The sequence below is a fragment of the Xenopus laevis genome, chromosome 8S (assembly GCF_017654675.1).
Source record: "Xenopus laevis strain J_2021 chromosome 8S, Xenopus_laevis_v10.1, whole genome shotgun sequence".
Taxonomy (NCBI): Eukaryota; Metazoa; Chordata; class Amphibia; order Anura; family Pipidae; genus Xenopus; species Xenopus laevis.
Window position 1 is genome coordinate 16,001,508 of NC_054386.1, and position 23,914 is coordinate 16,025,421.

At 39.7% G+C, this 23,914-nt stretch overlaps 1 protein-coding gene and 1 long non-coding RNA gene across 5 annotated transcripts; one reads left to right on the forward strand and one right to left on the reverse strand.

Moving 5' to 3' along the window:
• Nucleotides 1–2,462: 2,462 nt before the first annotated feature.
• LOC108699798 lies at nt 2,463–13,944 on the reverse strand. 2 transcript variants are annotated; one of them, XR_001932875.2, is made up of 3 exons: nt 13,818–13,944; nt 3,709–3,880; nt 2,463–3,061 (listed from the first exon to the last, which is right to left on the reverse strand). It is a non-coding gene; the product is annotated as an uncharacterized LOC108699798 (long non-coding RNA). The 2 variants fall into 2 exon arrangements; XR_005963807.1 differs by lacking the exon at nt 13,818–13,944 and adding an exon at nt 13,494–13,562.
• On the forward strand, nt 13,539–23,062 carry klhl28.S (kelch like family member 28 S homeolog). 3 transcript variants are annotated; one of them, XM_018232374.2, is made up of 5 exons: nt 13,539–13,666; nt 13,839–14,737; nt 18,249–18,692; nt 20,238–20,446; nt 22,383–23,062. In XM_018232374.2, exons 2-5 carry the CDS (start codon nt 13,839–13,841, stop codon nt 22,544–22,546), a joined length of 1,716 nt encoding a protein of 571 aa, XP_018087863.1. In that variant the 5' UTR covers nt 13,539–13,666; the 3' UTR covers nt 22,547–23,062. The 3 variants fall into 3 exon arrangements, with proteins under 3 accessions (XP_018087863.1, XP_018087862.1, XP_018087861.1); XM_018232373.2 differs by having other exon boundaries at nt 13,643–13,713; XM_018232372.2 differs by lacking the exon at nt 13,539–13,666 and having other exon boundaries at nt 13,728–14,737.
• The last annotated feature ends 852 nt before the right edge of the window (nt 23,063–23,914 follow it).

Sequence of the window (23,914 nt, forward strand, 5' to 3'; positions counted from 1 at the left end):
GTGGTTCCCTTTCAGCATACTACCATTGCATTTTTGGAGAGACGTATTTTATATCATTTTCCACTGATAATTTTCTGTTAATTCTTTTTAACTGGCAGAATGTATGCTTTGCTTGGGAAAGAAGGGCGGAATACATGCTGTTCTTTGTAGGAAACCATGGCTGCCTTGAAACAAACAACAGCAACGGAAAGCATTAAATACCACTGCTATCATGATGCAGAATAGCAAACATATTCTCTCCAATCAATTACATTTTAACATGCCCCAAATGAGAGGGCTATATTCATAGTTGTAACTGGTAAATTTATATTGGTAATTAACATGGGTCTAATCCTCTTAGTGTTTAGCTACACCTGGAGACCTTTAGAAAAAAGAATCAGCACTCGCCATGGAAAGATTGCGGTATTTTTAGCCTTTGCTTCAGAGATTAATACAAATCCTGTAATAAAGACAATAATAGAACTGTACAGGTCATTGCAATTTGGCTTTCCAATATGGGTGGCCATTAAAAATAGTGTACTATAATAATCCAAATCCATTGTTTTGTATGGCTTGTATGGTTTCCTAGAACTTAGAATAAAATATTGCATCTTATCACACACCTATGATTTCTTAAAACCACAACTATAACATCCTTTCAACGCAGCTTGTATAAGGCAGCAGATAATTCTGGTCACCGTGGGTACAATGAGATAATAAGAATAAGACAACAGCATGTGGGACTATGATATCAAATATTTTTCATTTAGTAATATCACTGTTGTCATACCCACGATAATTGCTCAACACGGCACTTTAAGGTTTTTTTTATCACATCAGAATGCCGAAAACTTGAAAAAAAAACAGTTTTTTTCAAGATTTATTATACCCCAATGAAATCTGTTTGCTCTTTTGAGAATTGGACTTCAGTACAGAATTCTGTTGGAGCAGCACTATTACCTGATGCATTTTGAAAAAAACATGTTTTCCTATGACAGTATCCCTTTAAGTCAATCATGTTTGATCAGCAAACCACAGCTGTAGTAATTGCAAGGATATAAAGTTGTTGCACCTTTACTTTCCTTAAAGGGGGAAGGAAACCTAGTTGGCGCAAAAACCCTCCCCCCTCCTGTGTGTTGCCCACCCTCCCTCCTCCCCCCTTGCCTACCCGTCCCGCTGGGCAAATGCCCCTAACTTGTTACTTACCCTTCTGCGCAGGTCCAGTCCAGGGAGTTCACAGACTACATCTTCTTCCACGCGATCTTCTTCCTGCTTTGACCGGCGCATGCGCAGTAGGAGCATTTCGCCGGTACGATCTACTGCGCATGCGCCAAAAGTACATCGTTGGCGCATGCGCAGTAGATCCGTACCGGCAAAATGCTCCTACTGCGCATGCAGTAAGAAGATTGCGTGGAAGAAGATGTCTGTGAACTCCCTGGACTAGACCTACTTTTTCCTTCCCCTTTAAGGCCAAGTGTCTTAATTTGCCAATTATTTAATGTGAGATGGCATAACAATGGGTAAACATAGGAGACATGCCCAAACCTTAAAAGTAGCACAAATGCTACTTTTAATATCTGTAGATGGAAAAGTAAAATATACAGCCCATTTACATTTTAGGTTTTCTGATTTAAAAAAAGATAGTTTTGTAAATGTTCTTTATAGTGCAATGATTTTTTGGCTTTTCTGACGTTTGAGGTTTATTAACCTGACCCTACCACCTACTAATTAATTAAACTGAAAGCACCTAAAAACCCTCCGTATAGCATCTTCCATGAGCCGAGTGCTAATACTAGTGCTGACTGTCATTTATCATTTAAATTAAGTTTCTGGTGCTCCTCTGACAGTAATATGCCGTACATGCTGCCATTAAAGTTTTGTGTTTCTGGGTGTAAATTAAATAGGTACACTTAGGGGCACATTTGCTATTGGTCGAATATCGAGGGTTAATTAACCCTCGATATTCGAACCTCAAATTAAAATCCTTCGACTTCGAATATCAAAGTCGAAGCATTTACCGCATTTCGTTCGATCGAACGATTAAATCCTTCGATCGAACTATTAAATCCTTCGATCGAACGATTAAATCCTTCTAAACGAACGATTCGAAGGATTTTAATCTATCGATTAAACGATTTTCCTTCAATCAGAAATTGCTAGGAAAGCCTATGGGGACCTTCCCCGAATGGTCGAATAGTCGAATACTTTTTAGTTTGAATCGTTCGATTCGAAGTCGTAGTCGAAGGAGCCAAAAAAATACTTCGAACGATTTTCCTTCGATCAAAAGAAAGCAAGGAAAGCTTATGGGGACCTTCACCATAGGCTAACATTGGTGCTCGGTAGGTTTTAGGTGGCGAAGCAGGTAGTCAAAGTTTTTTTTAAAGAGACAGTACTTCGACTATCGAATGGTCGAATAGTCGAACGATTTTTAGTTTGACTCGTTTGATTCGAGGTCGAAGTAGCCAATTCGATGGTTGAAGAAGCCAAAGAAAACTTCAAAATTCGAAGTACTTTTTATTCTAATCCTTCACTCGAGCTTAGTAAATGTGCCCCTTAGTCATGATATCTTTGCAATCGAGAAGGTAGAATTACTGCTCAGTCAGTGAATTTATTGAAGACTCTTATAGCACAAAATGTTTTGGGCCCCTATGTGCCCCCAAACATGTCATCCTGTACAAATCTTTAATAAATTCACTGACTTGGCAGGAATTCTGCCTTGTGGTGCTCTCCTCGTTATTGCAAAGAATACACTGTGGGTGAATGGCTCCACCTTTTGGGGACTGATGCACCAAGCCTCAACTGCAGTAAAACTGTGCATCTGAGTGACTTTCATTTTATTGAATCAAGTTCAACAGCAACAGTTTGTACATTAGGGGTTTATATATGGATGTGTGTGTAGTTTGCATGTGATATGTGTGGGTGAGCTAAAGAGGAAAATGCACATCTTTACCAACTTCTCTGTTGATAATTTGGGCTATTCTATTTTGTATTGTCTCCTTGTCAGCCAAGTTCCATCCTCTAGTGTGGCACTCAGAGCAAGAATATGAAACTGGTTTGTGTAGTTGGTCAATTCTCTTACAACCTAAATCAAAAGGAAACCATAGATAATTTATGTTATTCAGTTCATAAAGAAAGTATTATCAACGTGACTATAATGTTTACAGAAAAAACATAATAATAATCCAAGGAACTAATGTTTGGATCCTATAAATTTGTAAAAATTTGTTTTTATTTCAGCACAATTTGCTTCAAATGGGAACTACACTTGGACAAATACCTTCCTATTAAGGACTTTCTGATTGGACTATGGACTCTCACATTCATCTAAAGGGGGAGGGGCTTGGGAAATAACGATTGCAACTATGTCATTTCCTGTTTTACACTTTATTTGCCTCACCTACACTAATTTGAATTACACTTGACAAAGAGCCAGGAGGCTCGAAACATGTAGTGTTAAATACCAATAAAATCACTTGAGCAGATACCTTCTGCCTCCCAGGTTTTTCCTTGTTTACGCTATTAGATTGTTCCAGATTGAACTGTACCTTGGTGGAGGTACACAACAAGGAAGAAACCGAAGAAACCGACGCACCAGGGTCAAGGTCAACAGTCACCTGTGTTTATAACATAATATTCTTGTAATTGTTAGGCATATTGTCACTATAGAAAGGCACAAGAAGTCTTTAGGCAAATTAGTCTCTACCAATATAAATACAAATATACACTTACTTGAAAATAGGCATGGTTACCAAGAGCTTTATGTGCTTCGTCCATAACTAGACATTTGATTTCAGAAGCAGGGCAAGCACCACGTGTAAGATCATTCACCATAACATGAGGTGTAAGGAAAAAGACTCCCACTTTTCCCACATGTGTTTACGATTCTGTGCCTGGGTGCTTCCTGAGGATAAAAATTCAAATTGGTTAAAAAAGAAAAGTAATGTGGTGAGTGAAAAATGTAATTATACTCCAGTAGACTGGCAATTAAATTATCCCCCTGCTGAACAGCAAATATTAAACATGAGATAAATATGTGATGCAAAACATGTATCTGTCATTTCTGCCATATGCCCCTGTGGAATCCCCATGACTCTAAAACAGAATTCAATCTGCTGGGCCACCAGAGGTTTGGTCGGAGCCATAAAGACAATCTTGCCTGAAGGATACCAACGGTAGATACCACAGCAGCAATGAAGGTTTTACCCAACCCACTGGGCAGACACACAAGGGTATTTTGCAGCAAAGCTGTGTAAGATATGTTGAACTGATATGTCTCATATTGGATAATTAGTTGGATAGATCCACATACTACCAGCTGACAGGTCAAAACCAGGCAGGTTTTCAATACTAGTGGCTTTTGGGTCATGCTCACTTTCCATGTCCTGATGAGTGAAAGGCAAATACCTAGAGCTTCCAAGAGTTCTACTTTCATTGCTGATGGTGGTGTTAATCCTTTGCTCTCCCTGTATTTGGCATGAAGTCCCAGGTAACTCATGGACAAGGGTTGATGTTTTTCCAAATTCATCCTATAGTTTGCCTTTTACTGAATGGGAATCCGTTCTTTGAGTCTTCTGGAGACCTTCTGCCTTAAGAGGTCCAGTTTGGTTAAGTGTTTGCTCTGCCTCATATACAGCAATCAGCAATACATCATCACCATCTTCCTCCTCCTCCACGATTGTACAATATTTATACTCAGTAGCCAAAGTTCTCAAACATAGGGCTTTCAATAATTTGTGTCTCATCCTGAAACGCGTAAATTCAGCGTACGCTCGGCCCACTGAGTTAGCGGAAGCAGCACATGTAAAGGAGAGAAAAGTAATTGCCTTTGGGTAAAATAAGTATGACTGCAGCACATTCAGGAAACAGGAGGAGAAAGTATTGAGTTACTAATAAAGTTTTATTTGCCGGATTGCAAAAAAAGTTAAGTAACATGGCTGCTGCCAGTGAACTCGCGCGGGAGTGGAGTAATGAGCAGCTGCACAGTGATGATCTGTAAACGCCTCTGTTATTTTGAACACTAATGTAAAATCACATGTTACAGTTATAGGACCATGCTATATTCAGTTTTGGGAAAATCTGGCAGATGATCTGGAATGTCTATGAACATTTTCATTCATTCAGTTGATGAAATACAGTATCTAGTAGAATTAAATCTAAAGCAACTGAACTTCTTTTAGTTTACTTGAGAAATTATCACCACTCATCCAAGCAACTTCTTCAGTTTAACTGAGTGGTAGCGAATTCTCCGGCATTTAAACCTACAGTCACAGACATCAGATCATAATAGTTCCATTGAATTTATTCATTTCTAAGATGAAACTCGTAGATGTGTGAAAGTGTGATCCAGTCACAGGATCCTCATTAAGGCAGGTGTTAATTGTTTGAACGTACATGGCTAGAAGTATGAAATGTTGTAAAACCACCAGGGTAAGGATGTCAAAGTGGCATTGTATGTTGATGACAAGTGATGTTGCAGGCCCCTTCCTCTGTTCATGGATGTTTTTTCTAGTTTGGCATAAATGGGCTTTACACCTCTTTCAAACCATCTGTCTTCTGATTCAAAATATGCACATTGCAGGTGTCAAAGAAGTGTGCCTTTTCCTTTAGATGTAGATAGCCTGCTGTGTCTTGTCTTGAGGATTGTGCCCTCCTCCTGTGTTTGCCCATTCTCTTACTGAGCATTTGTTTAGTCTCCCCAATGTAAACATCCAACCTCAACAAACGTGCTCTGGATTCTATTCTTCAGAGGGCAGGGTCTTGTTTCAACAACTGTTATCTCACTGTTTCAATTGCTTTGGTCATGGATATGCATGTAAATAGTGATGTCACACTGTAGGACACAGTTGTCTCATCGGTCTGCAGTTTTACCTCATGCACTTTGTCGACAAAGTCCATAGAGTTCTGAATGTGGTGTGTTTTCTTTTAACAACTAAGCGGACTAAGATGTTGGCCACATATTGAGTTGATGCTGCTGACAGTTGACTTTAAAGAGGCTTTTTGAAAAAAATAATAAATGGAGGGCACGTCTTAAATGCACATTTAATCAAGGATACAAGAGTAAAGACGCTTAACCAATTAAAGCCAAAATCCCCTTGACCAATGACTTGTCGGGGAATTCTCCCGCACAGCAACTTGTCTGCCATGTAAGCCTGAGCACTGCTGTTTATATTGGGATATTTATGGGTGGTGTGTATTAAACTGAGTTTGTAATTATTTAGTTTTGAAGTAATGTGTTATATTAAACTACTGTTTTGCATTCATTCTTTGTCTATATTAGTGAAGTATTATGCAAAGTAACGAAGGAGCTCCTTCCTTGGTTACTTTTGTGAGTCCAAAAAGGCATGGAGTGGCTTCACCTGGGTAGAGGTGACAATTATAAGCTGGATATGACCCTGTTGCAATCAGTCTATAACTCCTGTGATAGGATGTTTGTGACTGTACTACCCTTAAGGTTTTAAATGCATATATATTTTTTTTATTTACTTATGTCAGGCTTCGATTTTGTCATTTCTCTCAGCACTTTAAAGGTGGTGATAGTGTTGAGACAGTGACAAAAGATGTGAAGTTAAAGATGGAAAAGCCAAAGAAGCTAAGCCTGAAGAGACAGTTGAAGAGGTATGCTGTGCCACATCTATTATAGCATGTTTCCAGAACATTTCAAAGATACAGACAGCCTGCTTTCTGTAAGACAAAGTTTTCCAGAAACCCTTCAGAGGAAAAAATACACTAGTTAACAAGCAGTTGTAGATTTGTTTTTTTGCGGAATGAGGGAAGGATTTTCAGGTGCGGGTATACCTGCGGGTCGGGTTTGCGGGTCTCATCTGAATTTCTTATCTTAAGTAATATTGTCTATATTTTACTCCATTTAAAGTTTTACAAAACTTGTTTCAGTCACTTCCCATTTTTGATGACGTCACTTCCGGTTTGCAGCACCATCACTTCCTGTTTGATGGTGGTCGGTGGGTTGCGGATAGGGCAGTTGCAGGTCCAGGTCGGATCAAAGTGGGTAAATATGTGGGTTGCGGTTCGTGTCTTAGAAATTGGTACCGCGCAGGACTTTTGCAGTACCTCCCAGTGTTAAATTTTTTTATTTCGACTTTAAAATGAAGATACAGTACTAACAAAGTAATTTTTTTTAACTTTAGCGCTTATTTGATCATCCTAAAGTTGCCTGATAAGTATTAATAAGCAAGCTTACAGTTACTTTTGAGATAGTCAGACTTTAAGCCTGTCAAGATGTATAGTTAGGAAAGCCATAGGTAAGTAAGCTGGCAAAAGATAGAATGATTCTGTAAAAAAAAAAAAAATAAAACAAAAAAACTAATTCTTAGTGTGCAGAGTGGATTTATGTCTGGAGCCATCCTAGACCTCTCGTCCCCTTTGTTGTGGAGACGAATGCGGTTCTACCTCCCTCACCCCCCCCCCCACCAGTTTAGCCACCAGATTTAACCACAAGTCTCCAGCAGTGGCTAGGAAGATTATTTATTATTGTAATTTGTTATATAGGTACCCGAGGATCACCCCTTTAAATCTACCCCCTAGGCACAGGCCTTCAGGTGCCTATATAGTGTGTAGTTGACTCCCTTGTTCAGTAGCCAGTAACTGAGTGTGACTGTAGCAACCATCAGCCCTTCAAAAATCTAAATGAGAATGAAAGTCCCACCTCTAATTAGTGGGCCACGTCTTTGATTAATCATAGTGGGGTCTCTTTCTCAAATCAATTTAAATAATTAATGTTAAAAATTCTGCTACATGTTAAAGTGTCCCTATGCATCTACCATAGCACCCACTCTTCTCCAGGCTGCAAATTATCCCTTCAATGTTGGTTTAGGTGTTTTAATCAGTATTATCATTAAAGGAGAAAGACATTCATACACAAAATCAGAAATGTATATATATATATATATATATATATATATATATATATATATATATATACACACATTCTTTTTAAATTTGCCACCTTACATTAGTTATTGCTGTTGCAATCTCTCCTATTCCCATGTTTGCTGTGTCATTTCCCTCCATTGCTGGTTGCTGATACACATTTAAAAAAAAAACTGCTCTGGACTGCTCATGAGATGGCCCTACGCAATGGCTTGCACAAATGTATATAAGGCTCATGCATCTTTTTAATCAAGAACCCTCCTGCAGTGTTCCCACTTTATGGGTTTGAATATTCTATTACAGTTCATAGACCCTGATGTTTTAGTCTGAGTGTGTGTAGATCCTTCTGTTTTCTGTAATTATTGCAAGGTTATACAGATATGGGATCTGTTATCCGGAAGGCCATTATCCCGAAAGTTCCCGAATTATGGAATGGATGTCTCTCATAGACTCTATTACAATCAAATAATCCATATTTTAAAAAATGATTACCCTTTTCTCTGTAATAATAAAAAAGTAACTTGTATTTCATCCAAACTAAGATATAATTAATCCTTATTGGAAGCAAAACCGGCCTATTGGGTTACACAATTTTCTTGTAGACTTAAGGTATGAAGATCCAAATTACAGAAAGATCCATTATCCGGAAATCACCAGGTCCTGAGCATTCTAAATAATAGATCCCATACCTGTACCTTATTCAGAGTATAATTTTTCAATAAAAAGCACATGAAAACAATCATATACAGTATAATTAGCACCTGTAGTTTCATGATATACAGATTATTGATATTTTCCTTGATTCAACATCCCAGAATCCCACCAAACGCAAAACTGTTTTTTTTTTAAGTGGAGCTGGTGGACATCAAATGAGAAATAACTGAAATTTCACCAGTAATCCCATGACAAAAACTTTTATTACAATTTTTTCAAACATCTGTAAATTGTAAATAAACATATCTTGTGGTGACTAGAAGATCTTATTTTTTTGGTCCAGCTTACAGGCAATGGTCTGGATCAGGGAAAACCTGAAATCTGAATTGTTCAATGTCTGCAATGTCACATTAAAGGAAATATACATTATGCTAACATTGAGCTATGTGCAACAACATTGGGTCTCAACAATAAGGAGCAGATTTATCAAGGATCAAATTGAAAATTCAAATTTTTTAATTGGCAAAACTGTCAAGGTCGACTAGGGAGTTATTCAAATTCGATTAGAGTTTTTAAAATAATTCGAATTTGATTTTCGAGATTTATCATACTCTGGTAAGAATTCGAATTTGACTATTAGCCACCAAAAACCTGCTGAATTGCTGTTTAAATCAATGGGAGACGTCCAGTTGTTTGCAGCCTTCCTGACATTCAAGTTTTTTTCAGATTCAATTCAAATTCGATTAGAGTTTTCTGGTCGATTTAATTCATCCGAGTTTGAAAAATTAGATTTTTTAAATACCGTACATTTAGATTAGTCGAATTTATGGGAGTATTGGGGAGTTTTTAAAAACTCAAATGAATTCGAAATTCGACCTTTGATAAATGTGCCTCTAAATGTATTACAACCCAGGGTGCTCTTCACAGGGCTATATTATTTATCCGATTACCCATTTGTAGGGATGCACTGAATCCACTATTTTGGATTCGGCCAAACCCCCGAATCCTTTGTGAAAGATTTGCCCGAATACCGAACCGAATTTGCATATGTGAATTAAGCGTGGGAAGGGGAAAACATTTTTTTACTTCCTTGTTTTGTGACAAAAAGTCACTCAATTTTCCTCCCCATATGCAAATTAGGATTCGGAATCGGCCTGGCAGAAGGATTCACCCGAATCCAAATCCTGCTGAAAAAGGCCGAATCCAGAACTGAATCCTGGATTCGGTGCATCCCTACCCATTTGAAAAGCTAGCAGCGTTATAAATACACACCAACTGTATAACTTTATTATGCCTTTATTCATATTTTATGTAAATAATTTTAATTTTACAAAATGATTTCCTTTTTGTCTGTACTAATATGCTGTTTCATGTTAAAATTTGGCAACCATTGACAAGGTCAGACTGAGGAAGTAAATGCCATTTTGACTTCCAATAATTCCTTTTCATGGAACCAGAGGTGCAGGTGGCAGTATTGTATGGGGAGGGAAGACATGACTTCGGGGCCGATTCACTAAGGGTCGAATATCGAGGGTTAATTAACCCTCGATATTCGACTGGGAATTAAAATCCTTCGACTTTGAATATCGAAGTCGAAGGATTTTAGCGCAAATAGTGCGATCGAACGATAAAATCCTTCGAATCGAACGATTCGAAGGATTTTAATACAACGATCGAAAGAATATCCTTCGATCAAAAAAAGTTAGGAAAGCCTATGGGGACCTTCCCCATAGGCTAACATTGAGTTCGGTAGCTTTTAGATGGCGAACTAGGGAGACAGTACTTCGACTATAGAATGGTCGAATGATTTTTAGTTCGAATAGTTCGATTCGAAGTCATAGTCGAAGGTCGTAGTAGCCCATTCGATGGTCGAAGTAGCCCAAAAACACTTCGAAATTCGAAGTTTTTTTACTTCGAATCCTTCACTCGAAGTTAGTGAATCGGCCCCTAAGGGTTGGGTGCAGGTTCTGCAATAGCAACATTTTGCAGGTTGGGCGGGGTGTGGCATATGTTTTGCATGTCACGGTCAGGTGCAGTTTGAGTTTTTCCTGACCAGCACATCAAATATAAACGTATTAATGGTAACCAAACTGCAAAAATTAAACAATCTTTCCCTTCTCAGAGGTTAAACATCAGAAGGTCAACATCATTTGGATCCAAGAAACTCAATTTAGAAATAAGGTGGAGCATTTATTGTGAACAATAAACTGAAAAAGTCAAATTTTCTACAAATGTCGGTAAATGGGAATGGAAAAGGTCATAAAAATGTTTTCTTTTTTTGTGTGAACTTTACGTCATTTTTCCTCCTCTACTGACAATTTTCAAAAACTAAAATGTGGGTGTAGCTATTTGTGTAAATAACCCAAATAACCCTCCGGTTGTTTTTTTTTTATAAGGGGGCCCTGACCATCAATATGTGTGGGGGTAACTTTTTAAGCGCTGTGTGGTCTTTTAATTGTGATGTGGAGTGGGCGGGATCAGGGGTGCGGCTTGGGCGCCCCAAAAATTTTGTTGTCTGGGGCCCCGTGATTTCTAATGGCGGCCCTGGTTATGTTTCTAAAGCCAACACAGAACTTTTACAAGTGCAAGACAACAGTACATTTTAATTACTCTAAAACACTTTCATTTTCTGGTGTTACTGTTCCTTTAAAGCAGGGGTGTCCAAACTACGGTCGATTTTTAATTGGCCCGCAGCCAGGGCCGGATTACCCGGTAAACCGGCTGGTTTTCTGCTCTCCCACCAATCAGGGCCCATGTAGCTGGAGGGCTAGCCCATCATGGAGAAAAAGATCATCTGCCCCCTGTTCTGGGCCCTGTGACGTTCGGCGCACTTGTGAGGTAAAGTGAGAAGACTTGGTGGGGGAAATGCTGCCCAACTGTTGCGATACTACGGGACTCCAGTGCGCGCTCTCTCTTTGCGATACTATGGGACTCCAGTACGCATGCGCACTCTCTCTCTCTCTCCCCCCCCCCCACTGAATATACTTCCCATATGGCTATATTGCATGTCTCCTTCAGTAATCAGTGCAGTCAGCATCATATGTCTAAATGTAATTCTGTGTAATCCAATGCCTACTGATACGAACTCCAAAACATAGTTCTGATGGCAGCTTTTTCCTATGCTGGGGCAGTCTCAAATTGTGTGTCCATAAATGCCTCATAGACTCTTATTTATAATTTGTTCCCTAATCTCTACTGATTGTAAATATGAATGAACAAATAACTTGGATGTATAACACTACTATGCTCTCTGTGTATTGTGTACAGGAGCCAAGTTTTTATGGGAATAGGTAAATTATGTGATGAAGAAAAATCTGTTTTGGGTAATAAAAGGATACTTTTGTGTAATTAAAGGGTACTTTATAGTAAAAGGTTCCACTTTAAACATGAATGTAAGCAGGAATATGTACCCAAGACTGGCAAACTGTTTCTTTCCAAATCTGAATGAACTACAAACCCCACCAGAGAGGGAGGAGTTTGCACATCTTTAGCCAGGTTACCAAATAGTCTGGGGGTGGCACCGTATGTTGGGTGCAATCTGCATTGTCTCTCTCTCTCTCCAAAATGTCCTTCCTGAATGTTTAAAGGGGACCCGTCACCCAAAAAAATCATTCAAAATACTATTTTATCACATTAGTAAAGCAAAATGATCTTTAATTACACTATATACATTATTTGAATCTTGTTTCCTTCAGTCTGGGAATTCATAATTATAACAAGCAGGCAGGAGCCATTTTGTGGACACTGTTATTAAGACAAGCCTTGCATCATCTCAGAATCTTGTTTGTGCAGCAGAATGGGGGACCTGATGTCCATCCCCATGCCCTGGCTACACAATTAAATGGTGAAGATAACGGGGGAATGTGGGGAAAGCAGTGACATCTAGGAAATGGAAAGTGAAAGTAATTGTCTGCCCCGCCTCTATGCCCAGGGCATAGAGGAGGGGCAGACAATATTTGATTGACAGCTGAGATTTTTAAATGAGCTTACAACAGCTATGAATGCTTTAATAAAAAATAGAAATTGGATTTCATGTTTAATTTGAAAAGGACTTTTATTATACAGATTTTTGTGTCTGGGTGACAGGTCCACTTTAAACAGCAAAATTAGCCCCACTCAATCAGCACGACATCCAGTGTCATTGCAAGTTCATATATCTAATACACAGGCACAATATAATAATGATGCATGTGGTGTACACACTGAAAATATATGATCATCACATTAGCTTTGCTGCTAGTCACACTCTCTCTCGCGCACATCTCAGGAGTGAGGGGAAAAAGGAGAGCACAACTAAAGATCCAATTTCCCTCATTACACCCACTGCTGCAAGTTTAAACTTCAGTAAACATACTAAGCACAATTCTGCAGGAATAGCCCCTAAGTTTGCTCATAGTCTGTACAGAGAGATCCCATAAAACTATGGCAGCATAGGTATTCCTCTGTACTAAGCACAATTCAGCAGGAACATCCCCTAAGTTTGCTCATAGTCTGTACAGAGAGATCCCATAAATTGTAGTGGCTTCACAATTCATTTTGCCTGGGATCCAGCATATCAGGCTCAGTGGTGGGCCCCCACATATTTTCACCTCACCAAATCTGGCCCTCGTTGTAAAAAGTTTGGACACCCCTGCTTTAAAGTCTCAACCCCTACAGAAGGAGGAAAACAATTGTATACTACATTTTATATATCTGGCTCAGAACCGGAAACAGAGGAGCTTGCCGAACAGCACTTCTAACAATTAAAAATCGCCGGAAACTCCAGTAGCTTCAAAGAACCTTAGCCATATTCCGCAGCTCTGTCAGAGAACATTGAAAACGACTGCACCAAACGAGAAAAGACTGCAAATAGAATAGACCTAAATAGCTGGATGCACAGCTTACCAATGCACCAGAGCTTCTCTAACACTAACCACCTTCCTCCCCCAAACTTTTCCTTATCAATGGATGTAATCCGTTCCATTTCCACTTACAACACGGCGGTTCCAGCTCCCCATTGGATGCAGCCAACGTTACGTCATGTCCGCCCGCGCATGCGCATCGCTCTTTACAACGGTGACGCAGAACCCTCCATAGCTAGGTACTACGCATGCGCGGACATGCGCGCCCACTCTGTATATAAGGAGGTGTTGTTCATTTTTGCAAGGTGGGTAGAAATCATTTAAATCAATTTTTATGGCTGACTGATCAATGGTAAATGAAATGTTGAACTTTAAAAGCCAACCGGCTGTTTGTTTCTTTTTTTTAATATTTAAATGACGCCGGCCTGTGTATATGTTGGTTCCGTTTCCACTTACCTCCCTCTTTTGTTGCCACAGATGGACCAGTCATCTCAATCCTACATGCTTGCCAATCTGACCCATCTTCATTCAGAACAACTCCTGCAGGGCTTAAATCTCCTCCGCCAGCACCACGAGCTCTGCGACATTGTCCTCCGGGTCGGCGACGTCAAGATCCACGCTCACAAAGTGGTGCTGGCCAGCATCAGCCCATACTTCAAAGCCATGTTTACTGGGAACCTGTCCGAGAAAGAGAACTCGCAAGTGGAATTTCAGAGTGTTGATGAAGCAGCTCTTCAGGCCATCATTGAATATGCTTACACTGGAACTGTTTTCATCTCCCAGGAGACAGTGGAATCTCTTCTTCCAGCAGCAAACCTGCTCCAGATCAAGCTAGTGCTGAAGGAGTGCTGTGCATTCCTGGAGAGCCAGCTCGATGTGGGCAATTGTATAGGGATTTCTCGCTTTGCTGAGACGTATGGATGCCATGAACTATACCTGGCCGCTAACAAGTATATCTGCCAGAACTTTGAGGATGTGTGCCAGACTGAAGAATTCTTTGAACTGTCCAATTCGGAGTTGCATGAAATCGTTTCCAGCGACTGTCTGAATGTTGTTAATGAAGAGACTGTCTTTTATGCCCTCGAATCGTGGATAAAGTATGACGTGCAGGAGAGGCAAAAGTCTTTGTCTCAGTTGTTGCACTGTGTCCGACTGCCGCTTCTGAGTGTCAAGTTTCTAACCAGGTTGTATGAAGCAAATCATCTGATACGCGATGACCACACATGTAAACATTTGCTGAATGAAGCTCTGAAATACCATTTTATGCCTGAACACAGACTCTCCCATCAGACGGTGCTAAAAACACAGCCTCGGTGTGCCCCAAAAGTGCTTTGTGCAGTGGGAGGGAAAGCAGGACTATTCGCTTGTCTGGAAAGGTAAGTATTCCTGAGTATATAATGGTATCATTACCTTCATGGTTTAGCCATTATTACAGATGCAGCCACTTTGGTTTGTGTGTTTGACACAGAAAAACTAAACACAGATATCCCACTTTTCCCATTTAACACAGAAAATTGTGTCACAGCATCCCATCTAATTAAAGCATTCACCATTGTGAACAACGGTGCTTTGGTATGCTAATGAAAAGTTAAGATGACTTTACATAAATTTCTTCAATTAATCCCGAGTCATGACGCATTTAACACACAAATCAAAGTGGCTTCATCTGTATTTCTAGGGATACACCTAATCCACTAGTTTGGATTTGGCTGGACTCCTGGAATCCTTAGCGAAATATTTGGCAGAATACCGAACCAAATTCTAATTTGCATATGCAGATTAGGGGTGGGAAGGGGAAAAGTTTTTTTTACTTCATTGTTTTGTGACAAAAAGTCACAAAGTTCCCTCCCCGTCCTAATTTGCAAATGTAAATTCTCATAAATCCTGCTGAAAAAGGCAGAATCCCGAACCGAATCCTGGATTCGGTGCATCCCTAATTGTTGGTGCACTGAATCCACTATTTTGGATTCTGCCGAACCCCTGAATCCTTCTCAAAAAGATTCGGCTGAATACCGAACCGAATCTGAATCCTAATTTACATATGCAAATTAGGGGTGGGAAGGAGAAAAAATGTACTTGTTTTGTGACAAGTCATGTGATTTACCTCCCACACCCTAATTTGCATATGCAAATTAGGATTTGGGTTCAGTCGGGCAGAAGGATTCAGCTGAATCCTGCTGAAAAATGCTGAATCCTCGCCGAATCCTGGATCCCTAGTATGTTTAGTAAAGGAACTGTAACAAAAAAATGAAAGTGTTTTAAAGTAATAAAAATATAATACAGTGTTGTCCTGCACTGTTTAAACTGATGTGTTTGCTTCAGAAACACTACTATTGTTTATATAAATAAGCTGCTGTGTAGCAATGGGGCAGCCATTCAAAGGAGAAAAGAAAGGCTCAGGTTAAACAGCAGATAAGCTCTGTAGAACATAATGGTGTTATCTGTTATCCACTATTTAACCTGTGACATATAGCCTTTTTTTAAAAAAAAAAACTTCCACCATTGCTCCACAGCAGCTTGTTTATATAAACTATAATAGTGTTTCTGACACAAACAGATCAGTTTTACCAGTGCAGGGCAACACTACATGATATTTTCTTTACTTTAACACACTTTCATTTTTTGGTGTTATTGTTCCGTTAAAGAGGTGCACATTTCAGTGCCTGTTCATCACTTTGGCAATTTACAGACCTGTTTATATTAACTCCATATTTCCCGATCATGCACTTTTAGAACAATGTTATAACTTTCAGTTTAATAATTGGAATTTGTTTATCTTCTGTGAACTCTTGCAAGTTCGTTTCGGTTACTTCAGTGACACTTTCTGGCCATGTTGCAATTGACAGTAATAACCAATCAGCAGTTAGAGTTGAACAGTGTACTGCAAGTTAGAAAATGTAAGCACATATATGTTACTATAAATAAATGAACAGGTACAATGTAATGTTACTACTTTTGTGCCATTTAGTGCACTTCTCCTCTGTATGGGATCTTCATTAAGGTCCCTAATGTGTCCAAAGATTTAGTTACATTATCATGAGTTACAGCATACAGTCTAGGTTTATTTCCTTGAGTACAGTTATCCTGCAATCCAATAAACTTTCAACCTATTTCACCAGAACCACAGTTGATTTGTTGACCCCTATTCTTCTGTGCCCAATAACAATTTCAGTGCTCCCTAATATCTTGACCAGATTTGCCATAACTTTGCTGTTACGTATGGCTAAAATCTTGCCGTACTGCAAGGTCAAAATCTGTTGGCCAGAAAGGAAATAGAAATGGACAAATACAAGGAAATAAATACTCGAATGCAAGCACAGAAAGTGTTAATCATTTGAAATGAGTTGTATACCTTCCAAGCACCTTTTTTCAGTTTAATTGTTTTGATATAACCCCAGAAATCAAGACTCTCTTCAGTTGCTTTTTAATTTTTGATTATTTTTCTAAAATAGAAGTTTAAAGTTTGTTTCTCTAGTGCTTCAGGCAAGCATCTCCGTGATCCAGGTGCAGATTCTAAACTGTTAGACAAATTAAAAATAGGCAGCAGTGGAAAGAAGTCTTTATTTCTGATATACTATTTGAAACCTGTTGAACTGAAAGCAGAACAACCCCTTTAAGGGCAATGCAGATGTGGCATTTTGTCGTTACAGGTAAAACTCAAAATCTTGAAGGGGTTGTTCACCTTATAATTAAATTTTAGTATGATGTAGAGAGTGATATTGTGATGCAATTTACAATTTATTTTATCATAGTTTTATTATTTGTAGTTTTTGAGTTGTTTAGCTCATTCAGCAGCTTTCCAGTTTGCAATTTCAGCAGTCTGGTTGTTAGTGTACAAATTACCCTAGCAACCATGCATTGATTTGATTATGAGACTGGAATATGAATAGGAGAGGCCTAGATAGAAAGGAAAAAACGAGTTATAAAAAGTAGCAATACATTTGTAGCCTTACAAAGCATTTGTTTTTTGCATGGGGTCAGTGACCCCCGTTTAAACGATGTAAAGGATCAGAAGAAAATGGCAAATAATTAGAAAAATAAACAAAATAAATCATTAAGACCAATTGAAAAGTGGCTTAGAATTGGACATTCTCTCACATACTTAAAGTTAACTTTAAGGTGAACAACCCCTTATTGTGCAGCGATTCCCACTTGCCACAATAGAAAGGAATTGTCTGTTTTGTCACCACAACTAAACTCCACATCTGACATTGTCCAGTAGCTTTATCCAATACGTCACCGTGTCTTCAGATAGAAGTAAATACTTTGTATTGCTTAAAGGGGTGGTTTACCTTCAAATTAAATTTTAGTATGTTAAAGAATGGCCAGTTTTGTGCAATTTTTCAATTGGTCTTTATTTTTTATGGTTTTTGAATTATTTGCTTTTTTCTTTTGACTCTTTCCAGCTTTCAAATGGGGGTCACTGACTGACTGCCCCTTAAGGGTAAGGCCACACTAAGCGATAGCGCGGCGATTTGACTCGCCGCGACTATTCGCCGCGACTTTTAATCCTCAAGCGCTGGCGAAACTTTAGCGCTGGCGTCTATGGGGAATCGCTGCGTAAAAACACACGCGGCGATCTTTTTTCTATTGTCGCTCGAAATCGCCTCGCTAGGCGATTTCGAGCGACAATAGAAAAAAGATCGCCGCGTGTGTTTTTACGCTGGCGATTTTGCGCGATTTCCCATAGACGCCAGCGCCAAAGTTTCGCCAGCGCTTGAGGATTAAAAGTCGCGGCGAATAGTCGCGGCGAGTCAAATCGCCGCGCTATCGCTTAGTGTGGCCTTACCCTAATGTATGCATTTATATACATTGATTAAGGGTTTGCACAGCTGCCTTGTCAGGTTTGATTAGTTTTTTTTAATTCATTTTTTGTTCTTTGTTTAGTATGGAAATGTATTTTCCTCGGGATGATTCATGGATAGGGTTGGCCCCTCTAGGCTCCCCACGATACGAGTTTGGACTGTGCACCCTGGACCAGAAAGTGTATGTTGTGGGAGGTATTGCAACTCACATGCGACAAGGAATCAACTACAGGAAGCATGAGAACTCTGTAGAATGTTGGGATCCTGTCACAAATAAATGGACATCAATTGAGAGAATGAACGACTGTAGAAGTACCCTTGGAGCAGTCGTTTTAGCAGGGGAAATGTATGCCTTGGGTGGTTATGATGGACAGTCATGTTTGCAATCAGTGGAAAAGTACATACCAAAAGCTAAGGAATGGCATCCTGTGGCACCAATGATTAAAACAAGAAGTTGCTTTGCCGGCGCTGTATTGGATAGCATGATATACGCCATTGGTGGCTATGGTCCAGCCCACATGAATAGGTATGTTATATGTCCATTGTTGATACATATGTCGGGTTACAATGTTATGTTTTTTAACATGATGTTGGTGTGAATCTCTAAATCTCCAGGTAGTAATCAACATGGGATTTCCTTTCAGATAGTAAGCAGTTGGTATGTGAAAGGGAACTTTAAAGGAGTTATGTATATGGCTAGAAATGCCATATTTTATATACTGAACTTATTGAACCACACTAAAGGTTCAGCATCTCTATAGCAGTAATGATTCAGGCCTTCAAAATTGTCACAGGAGTTTCCCATCTTCTGTTTTCTGAGTGTCAGCGACACGCACATGCTCAGTGTGCTTTGAGCAGCTGTTGAGACTTCAGTTTAGGGGTCACCACAAATAAACAAGCAGGAAATTAGGTTTGTCTGTAATATAAGCTAATGCTACAGGGCTGATTATTAAATTGTAATGCTAAGTGTGCTGGTTTCTGAGCTGCCATGTAGCAATAATCTGAATTATTTACTAATTAGCCTTTTATTATGATATAGATATAAATAGATATATATATATATATATATATATATATATATATATATATATATATTCAGTTTCTTGTGCATCGTCCCCTAAGCTCAGTAACTGACCGCAGCACTGAGCATGTGCAGTGAATCAGAAGAAAATAATATGGGGAGCTACTGGGGGCATATTCAGAGGCACACCTCTTCACTGGGGTGGCCTTGGGCTGGTATAGAAACTGAAAACATAATGCAGCATTTCTGCCCTTCTTCTTTAGTTAAAGGACCAGTAACATCATTTAAAAAAAAAATTGTTAGTATAGAACGAAAAAAAAAAAACACAAAGACAAATGAAACTTTTAAATTGCTAAGTCTTTATTAAGAAATAACTTACCGAACCTCCGCTTGCGCTCCTCTTCAGAAAAGGCGATCCATCGTGACGCGTTTGTTTCCCCTTCCTGCCTTCCTTATAGGAGATAGTCAGGGAGGAGAAATCGAGCGACGTGCAAGCGGAGTTTCGGTAAGTTAGTTTTTAATAAAGTGTTTTGGGTTTTTTTTCGTTCTATACTAACAAATTTTTTAAAAAAAATGTATGTTATTGGTCCTTTAAGTTTTAGTTCTGGTGGGGTAACATTTTCTCTCACTTATGTTTTCATTTCATATTTAATGGTACTATAGGGCTTCCTTTTTTATTTTTTGCCCAAATTGCAAGGTTTTTTTTGCATTTGCTGCTGTCAGGCACCACATTTTGTCACAAAGATTTGCAGGTATGTGCAGGGCCTGGGATGTGGTCTTCCCCTTGCATAACCCTTCCTTGCTCACCATTAAACTAGCATAACATTGAGCACCTGCAGTTACAACATTCCTATTCAATGCAGGGGTAAATTAGTGGGGACAGATGGAGGCCGCAATGATTCTTGAGTGTGCTTGCATCTCATATGCAGTTTCAGTATATAACTGTAAAACTGTGGTGCCTTGTAACCTTTAGCTTCCTATCTTGTCTTTTTAAGTATTCCAAATATAAGGGAAAAATATATATAAATTCACTTCTCCTGTTTTGTGTAGTGTGGAGCGCTATGATCCCAGTAGGGACTCCTGGGAGATGGTGGCCTCAATGGAAGATAAGAGAATCAATTTCGGAGTCAGTGTTATGTTGGGCTTTATTTTCGTAGTTGGAGGGCACAATGGTGTAGCCCATCTGTCAAGTATTGAGAGATATGATCCCCATCAAAATCAGTGGACTGTTTGTAGACCTATGAAGGAACCCAGAACAGGTATGAAACATATATTGCTGTGGAGTAATGATAACATCGATTGCCACTTTATTTCATATGTTGTGCATAGTTACTTTACAAACTGTATTTCTTAATGTTTTCCCAGATGACTCCATGTTGTTTTTACCTCTTTGTTCAATAGCTTTGTAACCATCAGTTACTAACCTCTTAATTTAGATTGGTCTCATGGCAATGGGGAATAAGTCTAAAATTGGCCTGCATGGTGTAATCCTGAATCTCCTGTGGCCTCCATTCTAACTTTTGTGTAGCTGTAACTGACTGGTAGTGAAATTACTATTTGCTTTACATATACCACCGTTTAATTTGTGTGTATATATAATTTGTACCATGTTGCCTTCTAAAATAGCTAGTGACTACTGTGGAAATGTTTTGATTTCATTTATCCCTAGTTCCAAAAGTTAAAGCGGACTTGTCACCCAGACATAACAATCTGTACATTAAAAGACCTTTTAAAGGAGAAGGAAAGGTTAAAACTAAGTAAGCCTTAACAGAAAGGTCCATCTAAATATACCAGTAAACCCCCAAAGTAATGTTGCTCTGAGTCCTCTGTCAAAAGAAACACTGCATTCCTTTCCTTCTATTGTGTACTCATGGGCTTCTGTATCAGACTTCCTGCCTTCGGCTTAACCTCATTGCCCTGGGCAAGAGCATGCTCAGTTTGCTCCTCTTCCACCCCCCTCCCTTCTCTACTGTAATCTGAGCCCAGAGCAGGGAGAGACTCAGGCAGGAAGTGATGTCACACCTTGTTAATACTGCAGCTCCTATCCTAAACAAACAGAGAGTTTCTAGAGCTTTTTACTCAGGTATGGTAAAGCATTCTACAGAATAAATATAGCATTCTAGCTTGCACTATTGCAGCTAATCTATTGGCAATAAAATGCCTCCGTAGCTTTCCTTCTCCTTTAAAATTAAGCAAGAAATACAAATTCTTTTTTTTAATTTAAGCATTCATAGCTGTTGTAAACTCATTTAAGAATCTCCGCTGTCAATCAAATATTGCCTGCTCCTCCTTTATGCCTTAGGCATAGAGTCGGGCCAGACAATTACTTTCACTTTCCATTCAGCACTTCCTAGATGTCACTGCTCTCCCCACAGTCCCCCAGTTCTCTTCACCATTTATTTGTGTATCCAGTGCATGGGGATGGACATCAGGTCCCCCATTCTGGTTGCACCAGATGGGGGAAATCCTGGATTTGGATGCACCAAATCCAGGATTTGGTTCGGGATTTTTCAGCAGGATTCAGAATCGGACGAATCCTTGTGCCTGGTCGAAACTGAGTCCTAATTTGCATATGTAAATTAGGGGCAGGTAGGGAAATCACGTGACTTTTCATCTCAAAAGAAGAATTTTTTCCACTTTTTCCTTTCCTGACCCTAATTGGCATATGCAAATTCGGATTTGGTTCCCTATTAGGCCTAATCTTTCACCAAGGATTCGGTGCATCCCTATTTTTAAGTAATACAAATATAATGCAGTGTTGCCCTGCACTAGTAAAACTGCTATGTTTGCTTCAGAAACACTACTATTGTTTATATAAATAAGCTGCTGTGTAGCAATGGGGGCAGCCATTCAAATGAGACATAGATCGGGTTACACAGCAGATAAGCTCTGTAGAACATAATGGTGTTATCTGTTATCCATTATTTAACCTGTGCCATGTAGCCTTTTTTTTTTTTAAAAAAAAATTTACGCCAATTTCTGAAGCAAACACATCAGTTTTACCAGTGCAGGGCAACACTACATTATATCTTCATTACTTTAAAACACTTATTTTTTGATGTTACTGTTCCTTTAAGGAAATATATTGTGTGTAGGGCATGCCAAATTTACTGTGTGCAGATCACAGAGCAGTGCTTTTATCTTGTGTACAATATGGCATTTTTATTAAAAACGTCCCCCCCTTCATCTCTACAGGAGTTGGTGCTGCTGTTATCGATAACTACCTCTATGTAGTTGGGGGTCACTCGGGGTCATCTTATCTGAATAATGTTCAAAAATATGACCCTATCACAGACACGTGGCAGGACCTGGCAGGAATGGCATATTCTCGATGTAATTTTGGTCTTACTGCCCTTTGATGAAGACGCAAGCAAATCATGTATGATCTATTTCTGCATGAACGGGTGCCCAAAGCTTTCCAAGCTGGTTGCTGCAGTAGGAACACAAGATGCAGCAGGAACCTATCCTACAAACATGACACGTGTTCCTACAGACTGAAGTCAAGTCTTCATGTAATGTGAAGAAACAGCTGGTCACCCGCAATCGTTGATCCTAGTCGGCGAGAAAGCATGAAGCTACCGCGAGGAATCTCTTAAGAAAGACGAGAAATCCAAATTAGTTAAACATTTGCAACTGTTACTGTGAGCGGGCATGTGAAGAACATTCAGTAGGCTTTGCAGGTTCCTAACATTAATGCTAACATTTACGATTTTAAGGAGAGTGAAACATAATGTGAAAAAAGTATTGCGAGTGAAAAGCTATACATCCAAATAAAAATGTTATTGTGGCAAAAAGATATAACCGTGCATTATAGAAAATGTGTTTCTGTAATAGATCTGTTTAGAGAGACTAAAACATCAGATGTTGAGTAAAACTCTTAAAGGAGAAGGAAAGCCCCAGGGCGCAAAACCCCTCCCTCCTCCCCTGTGTTGCCCCCCCTCCCTCCTCCCCCCTGGCCTACCTGTCCCCCTGGGCAAATGCCCCTAACTTGTTACTCACCCCTCTGCGCAGGTCCTGTCCACGGAGTTCACAGTCGCCATCTTCTCCCACGCGCGTCTTCTTCCTGCTCTGACCGGCGTCTTCTGGCGCATGCGCAGTAGGAACAGGTACCGGTACAGCTCTACTGCGCATGCGCCGAATGTCACGAAGTTTTCCGATTTCACTTCGTGACATTCAGCGCATGCGCAATAGAGCTGTACCGGTACCTGTTCCTACTGCGCATGCGCCAGAAGACGCCGGTCAGAGCAGGAAGAAGACGCGCGTGGGAGAAGATGGCGACTGTGAACTCCGTGGACAGGACCTGCGCAGAGGGGTGAGTAACAAGTTAGGGGCATTTGCCCAGGGGGACAGGTAGGCCAGGGGGGAGGAGGGAGGGGGGGCAACACAGGGGAGGGGGGGAGGGGTTTTGCGCCCTGGGGCTTTCCTTCTCCTTTAATAGCACAGATATGATAGATCTGCAGCCCTTCTGATGCTAAACTACAACACTTATTGCTCAGTCTATGTGTTGCTGAGGATTCTGGGTGTTGTATTTCCCCAGCTGGAAGGCTATTGGCTTGACATCCCTGTACTGTCCTTTAACAAAAGAGGCGCAGGCTCCTCTTCCAGTTATGAGGTTAAAAAGTCTATGTAAAACATTCAATGCCATCAACCTATATACAGTTAGGCCCATAAATCTTTGGACAGAGACCTTTTTTTTACATTTTGGTTCTATACATTTTAAATGAAAC